This window comes from Gossypium raimondii, chromosome 8, assembly GCF_025698545.1.
Source record: "Gossypium raimondii isolate GPD5lz chromosome 8, ASM2569854v1, whole genome shotgun sequence".
NCBI classification, from domain to species: Eukaryota; Viridiplantae; Streptophyta; class Magnoliopsida; order Malvales; family Malvaceae; genus Gossypium; species Gossypium raimondii.
Genome location: NC_068572.1, coordinates 23210228 through 23226460, shown reverse-complemented (window position 1 = coordinate 23226460; position 16233 = coordinate 23210228). Strand labels below are relative to the sequence as shown.

Below are 16233 nucleotides of genomic sequence, written 5' to 3'. Positions count from 1 at the left end.
AATGAGGCTATCAAGAGTTCAAACAGCAAAGAAACGGGGAGAATGTTAGAGTATGGCTGAGTTACGTGTTAACCTCAGTTAGAATAAGTGGCAGCTGACAGTTACTGTTAGTTACAAATAGTTGTTAAGCTGTTATGAGCAGTTATCAGCTGCATGGTTTCTATATATTGTGCAGTACTGGTACTGCTAAAGTAGGGTTTTCTTTGTAGAATCATTTCGTGTGTTCTTCAATACAAGATGTTTCTTTTGTATAGAATTTAACAGGCTCTACGTGTAGACCATGCATTATGGTTTTACAAATTATGTTGGAATTTATAGAGAATAATCATTCAATTAAGCTTTATTCCAGTTTAACAAACCAAACATATCGGGAATGGGTTGAGATAAAAGGGATAAGCTTTATTCCGACAGATTTTTTCTTCTGTTGTCAGTTAATGAAAATGATCATGTTCGCTTGGTAAGAGAGAAAATCGGATCTAAAATGGAGAAACGAACAAAATCATCGAATATTAACCATATGGTATTATAGTAGTAATCAAAATCGGCCGCCAATTTTCTCGGTCAAAATTATCCCAACTTTCTATAAATTCTATTATCATCACCAAAAACAAAATAGCACCGATTCACCCAAAGCATACGATAAGCGAAACCGTAATATGTTCTCTTTGCCATCTCTCAGGAAATCCTCACCATTAATCAAACAAGTGGTTGCTAATCAACGGTCGAATAGTGTTCGTCCGGTGTTTAACCAATCAAAGGACTCTTCTTCTTCATTTTTGAGCTTGTTGAAGAAACCTTCCTCTGCTGGTGGGTCCACTGCCGCCGGTGACAAAAACAGTGGGGGAGACCAACTGTTGAGATCAGTCTCTACTGGGGTTTTGATTGCTGGCTCTACTTTAGGCTTTTGCTACTTTTCTCGGTCTTCTTTTGATAGCAATTATTGGGTTTCTTTTGCGGATGCCCCTAATGGGGCAACATGGGCCCCTGATAGCGTTGCTGATCAGTTCGAACATGGGATTCCCGACAAGAAATCCAAGTATCTCTTTGGAGGTAGTCTTGTTGAACTGATGAAGCATCGATTTTAAATCCTTTGCTGGAAATTACGTGTTTAATCTTTTCTCTTTTTAAATTAATGTTTCAGAATCATACAGGAGAAGAGTCTTCTTCAATTATGAGAAACGCATAAGGTTGCAAAGTCCCCCTGAAAAGGTTTTAAAAAAAAAAACATTTACAATGTTGATTACATAATATTTTCTATTAGGCAAGTGCTTAGAGATAATTTGAGAACCAAAATAAAATGCCATTTAACTAAGAATTGTGTCTATGAATCAGGTGTTCGATTACTTTGCATCGTATAGAACTCCGGAAGGAGATGTTCTTATGACACCGGGGGATTTGATGCGGGCACTGGTCCCTGTATTTCCTCCCTCGGGATCAAATCGTGTTCGAGAGGGTTCTCTGAGAGGGGAATGGGTAAAGCCTGGGGAGTTACATTGTCCCCCTTCCAAATTTTTCATGCTTTTTGATACCAACAATGATGGACTCATCTCTTTTCCAGAGTAAGTTTCCAACTGTTTATTCATATCTAATAGTAATACACTATAATTAACTCGTCCATAATCATTTCTCCTCTGTCACACTTGCAGGTACATCTTCTTTGTTACACTTCTTAGCATCCCTGAATCAAGCTTCTCAGTTGCTTTTAAAATGTTCGACCTTGACCATAACGGGTGTGTGTTACTTCTAACAAGGTTCGATGCTCACTTGTTTGACAAAATACTAACAATAATAATATTTTGATTACAAACAGAGAAATAGATAGGGAAGAATTCAAGAAAGTGATGACATTGATGCGATCGCAAAATAAGCAAGCGGCTCGCCACAGGGATGGACTGAGACTTGGCCTTAAAGTTGCAGAGCCTGTAGAAAATGGGGGCTTGGTAGAGTATTTCTTCGGACAAGATGGCAAGACTTGTCTAAAGCACGACACATTTGTCCAGTTTTTAAGAGATTTACATGAGGAAGTATGTGTCACTCAAAACAATCAGTTTGACTTATTACTTGGAAAGCAAGCAACTGATTTCTACCTTTGAATGTTGTAGATTTTGAAGTTGGAGTTTTCCCATTACGACTACAAGGTACATGGAACAATATCAGCTAAAGATTTCGCATTGTCGTTGGTGGCCTCTGCTGATATTAGCGACATAAGTAAGCTGCTGGATCGTGTTGATGAAATTGACAAGGAGTCACATCTTAAAGATGTGCGGATTACTTTTGAAGAATTCAAAAGTTTTGCTGAGCTACGAAAAAAGCTTCAACCGTTTTCGCTAGCGATTTTCAGTTATGGAAAAGTAAATGGGGTGTTAACCAAGAAGGATTTCCAAAGAGCTGCATCCAAAGTATGTATTGCAAACTATCTTACTTCAAGTAAATGGGGTGCTTAGATGTTTTGACATTTTAATTACCTATTATTCTTTTGTGAATACTAATGGTGCATGTTGTTGGGAAACTGTTGAAGGTATGTGAAGTATCGTTAACTGATAACGTGGTAGACATAATATTCCATGTGTTCGATACAAATCGAGATGGGAGTTTAAGCTCAGATGAGTTTGTGAAAGTAGTACAGAGACGTGAACGGGACGACTCTCAGCCTAAAGCAGAGTCGAAGGGATTGATATCTTGCCTGCTAAGTTGTGCAGCAAAATGATCCAATTCAAAGCTGTTTCCTTTGATTTGTGAGATGATCATCATCTTACAATGTATTGGAAGATATATATACTTTACTGAGTCAAACAAGGCAGATCAGTTGCTTCTTGAAAATCAAAACCTATTGTTGTTATGGATACCAGCCAAGGTGAATGAATGGTCATCCGTGGCCTCTCCTATATATATATATATATATATATATATTATGGATGATAATAAAAAATCTCATTTCATCGTATGCTTTCCTTGAAGTAAATGAATCTCCTCTATATATAATACATGGATAACAATAGGTGTATATATTATATTTTTCTACGAGTTTTATATATGTAAAAATCATGGATTGTCTTGTAAACTAGTTCCTTCGATGAATAAATAGAACTTTGCCCATTTTGATATTTTTCTTGTCAAATAAATGGACTCTCTTGACTGTAATAGTTTCCTGTTTCAGATAGTTAAATGATAGGAGATAAAAACATTTCTTTTATGAAAATTAAGGAAAAGGCGAGTGAATAATTCTATTATTGTTTTTAATTTAATTTTTTTGTATGTTTATCAAGTTTATGAAAATGGTTATTTTATATTATTTGTTTTTCACTAGTTTTAACTATAAAAGAGAGGAAAATCTACTACTTTTTCTTTGTCATGGATTTTAAAATTTTATGAGAAAAGCTTGATTGTTTGTTTATTAAAATACAAAACTGTAATGGAAATGTTTGATTGTAATCATCACTACGACTTGAGATTACGAAAACTATGCAAACAAAAATACAAAAACCACCAAGATTTATTTATGCTGTTCTATTGATTCACACTCTGTCATTCGCTAGGTATAAGGATCTCATCTTTGTATTTAAGAATTAGAACACTCACTCCTTAGGTATAGTGATTTCGACGACCCTACGTCGTCTTTAGCTACACACGAAAATTCTAATAAAACAACATCAAATTTCATTCAATTCATATCCAAATACAAAGTCATATATATATTTTATTTTATTCAATTTAGTCCCTATACTCAGGATATGCGTATTTTTCGATATTTAGCTTCAGATCAAAATCTGATTTCACATTCTTTCATTAGGGACCCTATACTTTCTATTCCTAGCATAATTTCATGGCTGATTTTCAATTTATTCAATTTGGTTCATAATGTTACAAAGTTAACTAACAAGCTTATTTAGAATTAAAATTTAGTCATTATCATGATCGAGCTTAATATCTATCAAATTCAAGTCTAATTCATAAATTTCTCAATAATGAAAACTTACTAAAATTCAGCAATTAAACAAATTTATCCATGATCTAGCTAAATCAAGTTTCCATGATCATAAATTTATAAAAATTACATGAAAAATAGTTTGGTTACCTTAGAATTTAGCTTGGTCGAATGCTTAGACTCAACAATGGTGGTTTTCTTGATTTTAATTTGTTCAACTTGACGGTGAGAAAGATGATGAAATCTCATATTATCTCCAATATCTAAGGTATTTATTAATTAACCTTAATTGCTTAATTTAATTAGATTATTATAATTAATTTACCATTAATTAATTTAAGTGAAATCAAGGTTATCATCCACTAACTATAAGAAAATAATGGTTTAATATCCATTTTACTGATCCGGATAATTGCTATTTAGATCTCTTAGGCCTTTTCTTAATTAAAATTTAATAGTGATTGGACTTTTATAATTTTCTTTGAGCTTTAAGTAACTACATTTTCAGTTAAATTATTTAATTGAACTTTATTATATTTTCATATTAACTTCGTAAATATTTTTATTTTATATTTACGACATAGTTTATGAAAACAAAGTTTTGAAACGACATTTTTTAACACCACTAAAATTCGGGTCATTATATTTTTATTTTTTTGAGGATGTATTCATAATAATTGCATATTTATATTGAAATGTTATTGTAATGGGTCAAATTTGCCCGGCCTACATGAAGCTAAACAGTCTAAATACATCAGTTTTTTGGGCCCAAAACCCAAAACAAAATACAATAACGAATGACCCAAAATTAACCCCCAGGCCCAAGAACAATTTCAGAAACCCTAGAGTTCTAGGGTAAACTTTGGTCATAAAACCATGCCCCGAATCTCCGTGCGATCTTCATACTGCGCAACAAGGAAGGAAACAAAACAGAATATGACAAGAAAAATCTTTGAAATCACGAATCAAGCAAGATACCAGAAGATTTTGTTTACTTTTCTTGTTTCATTGTTTGCTATAAAAGCAAACTCAATACACTGTAATAAGGATCCCGAATCCAGATTCGAAAAATCAATAAAAAAACAAAGTATTTTCACAGCAAATAGAGAGTCAATCGAACCAAAGGTTGATATACATTTTCGTTTTACTATTTATTTTCTTTTTATTGTTTTTTATATACTGATATAAAATAAAAATAAAAGTAAAAGACTCACCTTCATTCGGGTCTGAAACGTCGTTGAGACGGTCAAGGGAGCCACCCCCGAGGAACGGTGGCCTGAAACCGAAAGGTTTCTTGTTTGCTTTGAGGATTTTGTTGATATTTTGGGGACTTTGAGCCCAGATTTGGGACTAGAGAGACCGAAGGAACTGAATAGGGGTTTTTCCCCTTTTCCAAACACCACAGACGGCGGTGCCGGCGCCGGAGATCGGCGGCCGGCGCGGTGGCTGGTGACCGGCCGATAACCGGACTGAAGGTTGGACGGACTGGGGGAGAGAGAGTTTTTTTAAAGGTTTTTTTGTTTTTTTTTTAAATCGGTTTTGAAATGAATTTTTTTTAGAGTTAAGGGCTTTTATAGGGTACCAAAACGGTACTGTTTTGGGGAAACCTTCAGACGCCTAAAATGGCGTCGTTTTGAGTACCCGACCCGGATCCGACCCGATCCGCCTTAGGGTCCGCGTGTTTTTATGCGGAGGGGTAAATTACGCTTTTAGCCCCTCCGCCTTTTTAATATTCTACCATTAGTTTTTTTTATTTTTTTCAAAATTGGCCCTTTAATTTATTTTAAATTTCAATTCAGTCCCCTTTGAAAAGCGCCGTTTTAGAGGAGAAGGGAAAATTTTCCTTCCAGCCCCTCTATGTAATTCGCGTTATTAATTTAGTCCTTTGGGCTTTATTTATTTACGGATTTACCCCAGATTTTTTTTATTTGCAGTTCAATTCAATCCTTTTTTACATTTATCTTAAAATTAATTAATTTTAATAATGTAATTATTTTTATTTTTATTTTTTATAATTTTCATATGTAATTATTTTTACATGAATCTTTTTTTATGTACATATTTATTATTATATTTAAAAACTAATATTTTTTATTTATATATATACACATATTTATTTTCGATAATGTATTTATTATTTTTAATCTATAAATATATATTAAAACAAATATTCTTTTATGTTTATAAACACGTATATATATGTTTTTTTTGTTTATTTTCAAAATGCTTAAATATCTACTTATATTTTAACACATCTTTTATAATTTATATATATATATATATATAGTTCTATACTCTTCTTTATTTTCACAAATATATATTTTGTTTATATAAATTTTATAATCTAAATTCTATATATATAAATTCATGTGTATTCTTCATAGTTTTAATGTATATGTCATGTACCTTTATTCTTTATATTTTTGGTTTATTTCCTATTTATTTATGGTTTCATTAATTTTTATCTTGCTCGTTTATTTAATAATTTGCAAGTCATTAACTTTTTCTCCCTTATGTATATTTGTTTCGTTTATTTATTTGTTTATATTATTTCTATGCCATTATCGTATTTATTATTGTTGTATTTGTTATGGTGACATTTATACATACAACATAACATCACATCATCTTTTACTCGATTTTAAAAATAGAAATTTTCAAAATAAAGATAATACTCGTATTTAGGATTTTTAAGAAAGTTGAGCCCTAACGTATTGGGTTCCAATTTTCTTTGTAAAATCTAACAATTGAGGATTACTTTTTTAATCAAACAAGATAAAACTTGTCATCGGGAATTCAATATGTTGTGTCCTAACGTATTGGATGTGACACGTTGATTTCTCGAGACAAATATTTTTTTTAAAAAATAACATTAAAAAATAAATGAAATATTGAATGTTTGAGATTTTAAGAAATCGTGCCCTAACGTATTGGACTGCTATTTCTTCATAAATTTTAAACGATTAAAAATTTTCTTAAATTTTATCACACGAGTTTTTTTTTTGGATAAACTCATTTTGAAGAAATAAAATATCGTGCCCTAACGTATTGGGTGTGATGTTTTCTGTTTCAGAATGAGGGCGTCTTAATAAATAATTTAATTAAGGATCGCATTTTTCAACTCTCAACATTTAGACATTTATTAATCAACTTGGTACCAATTTTTGGGCGTACGGGGGTGCTAATCCTTCCTTGTACGTAATTGACTCCCGAATCCATTTTTCTAAAACTCGTAGACCAAAGTCGTTTTTAGGTGATCCAATCATACCTTAATAAAATATTGGTGGCAACTCCAGTTTTCATCGACAACTAATTTTTATTTTTTCCAAAAATAAAAATGGTTTCGACAGCTTGGCGACTCCGCTGGGGACACTTTTTAAAAAAAAAGAGAGTCGAGCCACAAAGTTGATTAATTCTTGTCTTATAGTCGAGAAAATATTTTTTTTTAAAAATTTTATGATATCCTTTTGCATTCATTATTTTCTTACTTAATTGATTTAAATATTGTTTGCATTGCACATTACATGTGTTGGATAATTTTACCCTTCTAAGTGGGAGTGAGAAACAATTCCTTCGTGAGGTTTTCACCTTCGTATAGGATAGTGGATCGCTTTCGGAATACATCGGTACCTATGCCTTCATGAGATTTTCATCTCTGTATAGTCATAGGGAAATTGTATTCCCCCGAACTGAACTTGATCTATATGAGCCTATAATGGGTGAAGATCGAGAAATCTGCTGGTTCGGGTACCTTTACTTTAGAGCCAAACCGCATATAATGAGTCTTAGGAGCTTGCCTTAGGTAGAACCACACTAAACCCTAGTAGATGTCCTAATAGGCGTTTTATTTTTGTTTGATTATATGCTTATATTTGATACTGACTTTTGTGTTTTATTTTGATTGCATGACATGGCATTTCATTTCATCATAAAAGGCGTCAGTCCATATTCAGTTGCTAGATAGAAAGCTTGTCATGGAAAAAGGGCTTCTTGATAAATTAGAGGACAATGCGGCTATCCGAACTTGGTCTGAAACAACGCAGCAAGAAAAGGGTGATAGTTTGGCTGATGGGTATGTATCAGAGTTATGGGACTTTACGCGCATCAGTGTAACTCAAAACAATTTGCAAGAATTGAAAGAAATTTGGGATCAGTGGAATGACGAGGTTAGACAGCTATTTTATAATAATTATGGGGATTTGCCTTATTTGCTTGACGTGAAGGTAGACAAGCATTTGTTTCGAGCCCTCGCCCAGTTTTGGAACCCTGCTTACAGTTGCTTTACATTTGGGAGGATCAATTTGGTGCCTACGATAGAGGAATATGTGGCTTTACTCTGATGTTCAAAGTTTCAAGTAGACAGGGTCTACTCGAGAGCAGTAAATATGCCAACCTTTTCAAAGAAGCTGATGAGTATAACATGGATGAGTGAGCAGTGGGTTGCTGCACGGATTAAGCAAAAAGGGGATAGTAAGTGTGTTCCTTGGAGAAGTTTGAAAGATGCAATTCTAACACACCCGGACGTGAGAAAGAGGTTAGATGTCTTTGCTTGAAGTATATACGGCTTGGTTGTCTTCCCTAAAGCATTGGGGCATGTGGATGAAGCAGTTACTGATTTATTTGACCGGCTTGATAAGAAGGTTACACCGATTCCAGCAATTTTGGCAAAAACTTTCAGGTCATTGAGTGCATGCCGAAAGACGGGTGAAGGTAGATTTATTGGATGTGCACAGCTTCTACTCACATGGTTTCACAGTCACTTTTGGAAGGTGGATAAGGTTTTGTATCGGGTTTTCTCTGAAAATTATTCACCACTAAAGGAGATAGTAGCTACGCCGAGGAGAGATGATATTTCCGAGGAGAAGTGGATGGCAATTCTTCAAAATCTTCAGGAAGAGGACGTTGAGTGGAGAGCTCCTTGGTTGCTTCCAGATGAGATACTGTATAGGTGTGGTAATTTTGATTGGGTTCCGTTGCTTGGTATTTGGGGAGCTGTGGGATATGCCCCATTACTCGTGCTAAGGCAATATAGGTCAAGGCAATTTATACCTGCGACCCAAGGGATAGCTGATTGTGAATTTTCGTACAAGGATGATGGTTATAGAAGGAAGATTCAAGAGATGTCTAGTGCGTGGAAACAGACTCGCCGAATGAAGAAGTTAGCTGTGGGTCCGATGACAACCCTTGAGTATCATGAATGGTGAGTAAGGAGGATTAACGACAATACACCTAAGTTAAATCAGGAAAACAGCCAGTCAATAGAGGAATCTTTGCGAGTCGTCCCTTCTGAGTTGGAAATTATAAGACATGATTTTGAAAAAAGAAATGCGAATTTAGAAAAGAAGATAGAACAGATGGAGGAAGAAAAGATGAACTTGAGGTTAGACTTAGATGTTCAGAAGCTCGAAACTGAGAAATTAAGGAAAGAGAAAAACAAGGCTGAGGAGGAGCTGGGTAGTCTGAAGATGAATTATAAAAAGTTGCGTCTGTCGATGAGAACTGCCGGGCTAGGAAAAACTTCAGAACAGTGGCGAGCAGAAATTCGAGAAGAAAAAGACAAAGCCGATAGATGGGAACAGAAATTCCAAGAGATGTAGAGGCGAAACGAGGCTTTAGAAAAGAGTTTGTCAGAAAGCCAAAAGGAAAAGGGCAGGTTAAAGGATAGGGTGACTGAGTTGGAAAAATCTCTTCATCAGTATCGAAATCGAAATTTCACAATAGAATTGAAAGCAAGATTGAGGAAATGAAGTAAAGAATCGAAGAGTTAGAAACAGCGTTGTGAAATTGTGAAATTCGGATCAAGCACTTGGAAGCAAATGAAAATCGTAATAAGGAACAACTACACTACTTTTAGAACCAAGTTAGGAGCAGAGATCATATTATGGAGGAAGCTGTGGTCCAGATCCGAGAAGTAGCTGATCACGTACAAACTTTGGCAGTACAAGCAGACATGCTGAGTGTGAAGTATGAATTAGAATCAGATCGGGGGCAAGAGTTAGCTGTGTTACTTAGGAAGATTAGAATGCTGAGTAATAGGGCAAAGCTTTATTTGTAATTCACTTTATGTAAAGAAATTTTCTTTCTAGTAAAGTTTTCTTAAATGGAATTGAATCAAAATTGACGCCTTTTTGCATTCATTTCATGCATTGCATGCATTAAAAAATAAATAATAATAAATACTAAAAGATTTTAATTAATTCCTCAGATAATCTGGAAACCAACCAACCTACCAGACACCGCTACGGTACTCGATCGAAAACTAAAGACATGGAGCAAAGGCTAGAACAGTTCCAAAAGGAAATGTAGGAGCAGCTTCAACAGCAAATGAATGAGCAGTTTGAGAAGATTCAGCAAAAAATGATAGACAAAATGATGGAATCTTAAGGGAGTATGATGGCCCAATTAACTCAATGGTTGAACAAGGGGACTGATAAAGGAAAAGGCTCAGTGCTTAATGTTGAAGAATGAGACAATGAGGGACCTGTCTATCCTCCAGACTTTACCCCCCAGCAAGTTGAGATATACCCGGCAGGTCCTCTGTTACCATTAAGCCTCAGCAATTTCAAGACGACGCTACGACACTAATGAATCTTCAGGCTGGATCAGGCTTTAACCTCGGAGCTAATCTTGTTAATCCTGCTATCCCTGACTTCGATGAGACAGCTGGGAAGGAGAAAATGAATGATGAATTGCCAAAACAGTTAGAGGAAAAGTACAAATGGTTGGAAGAGAAATTTAGATCGATGGAATGTGCAGAGAGCTACTATGGGATGGATGCTAAAGAATTGAGCCTGGTTCCGGATTTAGTACTCCCATATAAGTTCAAAATGCCAGAATTTGAGAAGTACAACGGAACTAGTAGCCCCGAAGCTCATATTACTATGTTTTGTAGACGGATGACTGGGTATGTTAATAATGACCAATTGCTAATACATTGTTTCCAGGACAGCCTCACAGGGGCAGCATCCAAGTGGTACAATCAACTGAGCCGTACCAAGATTAATTCATGGAGAGATCTAGCACAGGCGTTTATAAAACAATACAGCCATGTGACTGACATGATACCTGATAGAATCACTCTGCAGAACATGGAAAAGAAACCCGGCGAAAGTTTTAGGCAATACGCACAGAGATGGAGGTAGGTTGCCGTCGAAGTTCAGCCATCTCTTCTAGAAAGAGAAATGACGATGCTTTTTGTTAACACGTTGAAGGCCCTATTTATTACACATATGTTAGGAAGTGCTTCTAAAAGCTTTTCTGACATAGTTATGAATGGTGAAATGATAGAAAATGCTATCAGAAGCGGGAAAATAGATACTGGAGAAAGCAGCAAAAGGACGGCCTCGAAGAAGAAAGAGAACGAGGTCAACAACACAAGTTCATATTCAAAGATGATTACGGTGAACCAACCGGGAAAAATGGCTGTTAACCAGCAAGGATCATCAAAGCAGAGAATTGACACAAGACAAAATACGGAGAAGCTTCAATTTACTCCAATTCTAATATCGTATAGGGAGCTATATCAGAATCTATTCAATGCACACGAGGTTTCCCCTTACCACTTGAAACCTCTGCAGCCTCCATACCTCAAGTGGTACGATACAAACGCACAGTGCGATTATCACGCGGGAATTGTAGGGCATTCTATAGAACATTGTACGACGTTCAAGAAGCTGGTAGAAAGACTTATAAGCATGGGCGTAGTTAAATTGGATGATTCACCCAATAAAGAGAATTCGTTACCTAATCAAAATGAAAATGGAGTGAATATGATAGGAGGGAATATGGGTAGAAAAATCAAGGAAAATATTGCAGAAGTGAAGATTCCTTTGAGATGGATATGGAAGAAGATGGTAGAAAGAGGGTTGTTTGTTTTGGATTCAGAGAGAAGCTTTGAAAGGGTGGAAAATTACTGTGAGTTCCATCATGAGGAAGGACATGAAATTTAAGAATGCACTGAATTTAGAGCCTTGGTGCAAGGCCTGATGGATAACAAGGAAATGGAATTTTATGAAAAAATTAAAGAGGAGGGGAGTTTCTGCACATCTGAATCCGCGAAGATTCCAAGAGTAGCGCAGCCTGTGGTCATCATCTTGCGACCAAAGAATGATGAAACGAGAACGCCAGTAATGCCAAGGATCATAATAAAGAAACCTGCAACCTTTTCTTACCTAAATAGTAGGAGGGTTCCGTGGAACTACGAGTGCAATACAACTGTCCCTGGAAAGGAAACTACAAAGGACCAGGATGTGAGTGTCAATCCAGAACCTGTGAAAAAGGCCGTAATAGTGGAACAAAAAGGGAAAATAGTCGAGCCTGTGCTATCTATCAATAAGCCAGTGAAGGAGGAAGAAGCTGTGGAATTCCTCAAATTTTTGAAGCATAGTGAGTATAATGTCGTCAAGCAGTTGTATAAACAACCGGCTCGCATATCTGTACTAGCCCTACTCTTGAACTCAGAAGTACATCGAAATACATTGATGAAGATGCTAAATGAGACCTATGTGGCCAATGATATTTTTGCCGGTAAGTTAGATCGGTTGGTCAATAATATCAGTGCTGATAATTTCATATTCTTTAACGATGATGAAATACCTCCTGAGGGCATGGGATCTACTAAGGCTTTGCATATCACTGCACGATGCAAGGGGCATATTTTTCCAGGAGTGTTGATTGACAATGGATCAACTTTGAACGTGTTGCCATTATTCACACTTAACAGTCTTCCTATATACGATTCGCACATGAAAACATGCCAAAATATAGTGAGAGCGTTTGACGGTACAGAAAGAAAGGTCATGGGAAGAATTGAGATACCCCTACTGATTGGCCGAACAGTTTATGAGGTAGATTTTATTGTGATGGATATCAAACCTTCCTACAATTGTTTATTAGGAAGACCATGGATACATTCGGCGGGGGCAGTACCGTCATCATTACATTAGAGGCTGAAGTTAGTGTTAGAAGGTCGGCTAGTGACAATAAACGCCGAAGAGGATATAATAGCAGCTGTATCCAATGAGATGCCGTACATGGAGACTAATGATGAGTCAGTAGAATGCTCATTTCGATCTTTTCAGTTTGTAAATGTGGCATTTGTTCGTGAAGGAAGCAAAATTTTGGTTCCTAAATTATCCAAAACTACAGAGATGGGTTTGCAGTTGTTGGTAGGAAAAGGAGCTTTACCTGGAAAAGGGCTGGGGAGATATCTTCAAAGGAGGATTGAGGTTCCAGTGCAGAAAGAAAAGCAAGATCACTTTGGCTTAAGATACAAGCCAGATAGTGGACAGAGAAAGAAGGAGTTAGAAAAAAGACATGAAAGAAGAAGGGCGCGTCTAAGTGGGGAGGAAACCAAATAGAAGCCAATGATAATTCCACACGTATCCAAAACCTTTGTATCTGGAGGAGTTATTCATGCTGAGAGAAAGATACCGGTTGAGGAAAGCATTGAAGAGACGTTGGGAAATATGCACATCAATGCCATTCATGAGCATGTGAATGAAGAGAGGAGCCGGTTAGACATTCGTCCTTATGAGCCTGAGAGTGTTCAAGACAATTGGACTGCAGAAGAAATACCTAAAGTCTTTAGAACTGTCTCAGAGTAATATTCAGAATAAACTTGTTGTTTTAGCCTAGAAATAACAAGAACTCTTTTGTGAAATAAGCTTATGTTTGAATATCATTATTTTAATAAAAAACATCTTTGCAATTGTTTCGAGCAAATATTCTTTCATTATTTCCATACAAGTAAATATATTCTTTCATTTATAATCACATTGCACAAGTAATTGTACATAAATTCATACATTCTTTTGTAACCATATTAGGTCCCTGTATATCAACGACGTGAATGATGCCGCTACGAACTCAGAGTGTCCTTTTGAACGAAACAAGTGTTTAGAGGGATCGCACGACTTTGGAGGTGATGAAGATTGTGGTTTATCTCTGGATTTGTTGCGGATGGTAAAACAAGAAGAAAAACAAATCCTAACTCACAAAGAATCAGTAGAAATTGTGAGCTTGGAAGAAGGAAAAGAGTTGAAAATTGGAACTGAGATTTTCACAAAGACAAGACGAGACCTCATTGAATTACTCCAAGAATTCAAAGATGTCTTCGCGTGGTGATACCAGAATATGCCCAGATTGAGTACTGACATTGTAGTGCATCGCTTACCTATAAGGGAAGATTGCAAGCCAGTTCAACAGAAGCTCAGAAGAATGAGGCCTGATATTGTGCTTAAAATAAAAGAGGAGGTCAAGAAGCAGTTTGATGCTGGATTTTTACAGGAGGTCAAATATTCTGAATGGGTAGGCAACATCGTTCCAGTCCCTAAAAAAGATGGAAAAGTACGAATGTGCATGGATTACAGAGATTTGAACAAAGTAAGCCTAAAGGACAATTTCCCATTGCCACATATTGATACTCTGGTGGATAATACGGCGGGGTATTTGCTGTTGTCATTCATGGATGGGTTCTCAGGATATAATCAGATAAAGATGCATCCGGAAGATATGGGAAAGACTACATTCATTACTTTGTGGGGAACATTTTGCTATGAAGTGATGCCATTCGGATTAAAGAATGCGGGAGCAACATATCAGAGAGCCATGGTAGCATTGTTTCATGACATGATGTACAAAGAAATTGAGGTGTATGTTGATGATATGATCACCAAATCCAGAACAGAGGAGAAGCATGTACAGGTCCTAAGAAAACTGTTCTTAAGACTAAGGAAGTTTTAGCTCAAGCTCAATCCAACAAAATGCACTTTTGGAACCAGGTCAGGAAAGTTATTGGGCTTCATAGTCAGTGAAAGAGGAATCGAGATTGACCCAGACAAAGTCAAGCCAATACGAGATCTACCACCACCATGTACTCAGAAAGAAGTTTGAGGTTTCTTAGGAAGACTGAATTATATTGCTCGGTTCATTTCACAGTTGATCGAGAAATGTGACCCCATATTTCGTCTTTTGAAGAAACATAATCCAGGGGTTTGGAATGAAGAATGCCAGGGAGCTTTTGAGAAGATAAAACAATACTTATCCAATACTCTAGTGCTGTCACCACCTAGCCCAAATAGACCCTTGATTTTGTATTTAACGGTGTTCGACAACTCCATGGGATGCGTGCTGGGTCAACATGATGCGACTAGAAAGAAGGAAAAGGCGATATACTATCTCAGTAAGAAATTCACTGATTGTGAAATGAGATATTCGCCTATTGAAAAATTATGTTGTGCTTTGATTTGGACGACAAGGAGGTTGAGCCAATACTTACTCTATCATACGACTTGGCTAATTTCAAAATTAGACCCTTTAAAGTGTATGATGGAGTCAACGGCGTTGACTGGGAGAATGGCTAGATGGCAAATCTTGCTCTCCTAGTTTGATATAGTATATGTAAGTCAGAAGGCCATCAAAGGGAGTGCGATGGCAGATTTCTTGGCTAGCAGAGCTTTAGAAGATTATGAACCTCTGGACTTTGATTTCCCGAATGAAGACTTGATGTGTGTGGCAAATGTTGAACAGGATCCCCAAGAAAATCATTCTTGGAGGTTAAACTTTGATGGAGCCTCGAATGCATTAGGCAATGAGATTGGGGCAATCTTGGTATCTCCAAACGGAGATTATTATCCTTTCACCAGTAAATTGGACTTCGATTCAACTAATAATATGGCTGAGTATGAAGCTTGCATCATGGGGATTCGAGCAGCCATAGAACGGAAAATTAGGATACTATAAGTGTATGGAGACTCAGCATTGGTAGTATACCAATTAAAAGGGGAATGAGAAACGAGAGATCCCAAGTTGATCCGTCATCGGAGATTGGTTCTAGAATTGATTAAAGAGTTTGACAACATTACCTTTTGTTATCTCCCACGGGAAGAAAATCAGATGGCTGATGCTCTTGCTACTTTAGCTTCCATGATTAAAGTGAATCAGTTAGAGGACATGAAGCCCATTCAAATTAGTATTTATGAGATCCCGGCCCACTGTTACAGCATTGAAGAAATGGAAAATTATAATTGTCCCTGGTACCAAGATATATTGCTATATGTGAAGAATCGCGAATATCCTGATCAAGCAACGGAGAATGATAAGAGGACATTGAGGAGATTAGCTATTGACTATGTCCTAGATGGAGAGATTCTATACAAAAAGGGAAATGATTGAGTACTGTTGAGATACGTGGATGCTATGGAGGCTAAAAAAATTTTAGAAGAAGTCCATGAGGGTATTTGTGGAACACACGCCAATGGATTCACCATGGCTAGAAAGATCATGAGGTTCGGATATTACTGGTCCAC

General features: G+C 36.4%; 1 protein-coding gene across 1 annotated transcript; it reads left to right on the top strand.

Moving 5' to 3' along the window:
* Positions 1–526: 526 nt before the first annotated feature.
* LOC105791055 (calcium uptake protein, mitochondrial) lies at positions 527–3070 on the top strand. The gene is made up of 7 exons (XM_012618934.2): positions 527–1050; positions 1142–1209; positions 1333–1559; positions 1647–1730; positions 1811–2024; positions 2103–2399; positions 2519–3070. The coding sequence occupies exons 1-7, from the start codon at positions 657–659 to the stop codon at positions 2705–2707; spliced, it is 1473 nt and encodes a 490-aa protein (XP_012474388.1). The 5' UTR covers positions 527–656; the 3' UTR covers positions 2708–3070.
* The last annotated feature ends 13163 nt before the right edge of the window (positions 3071–16233 follow it).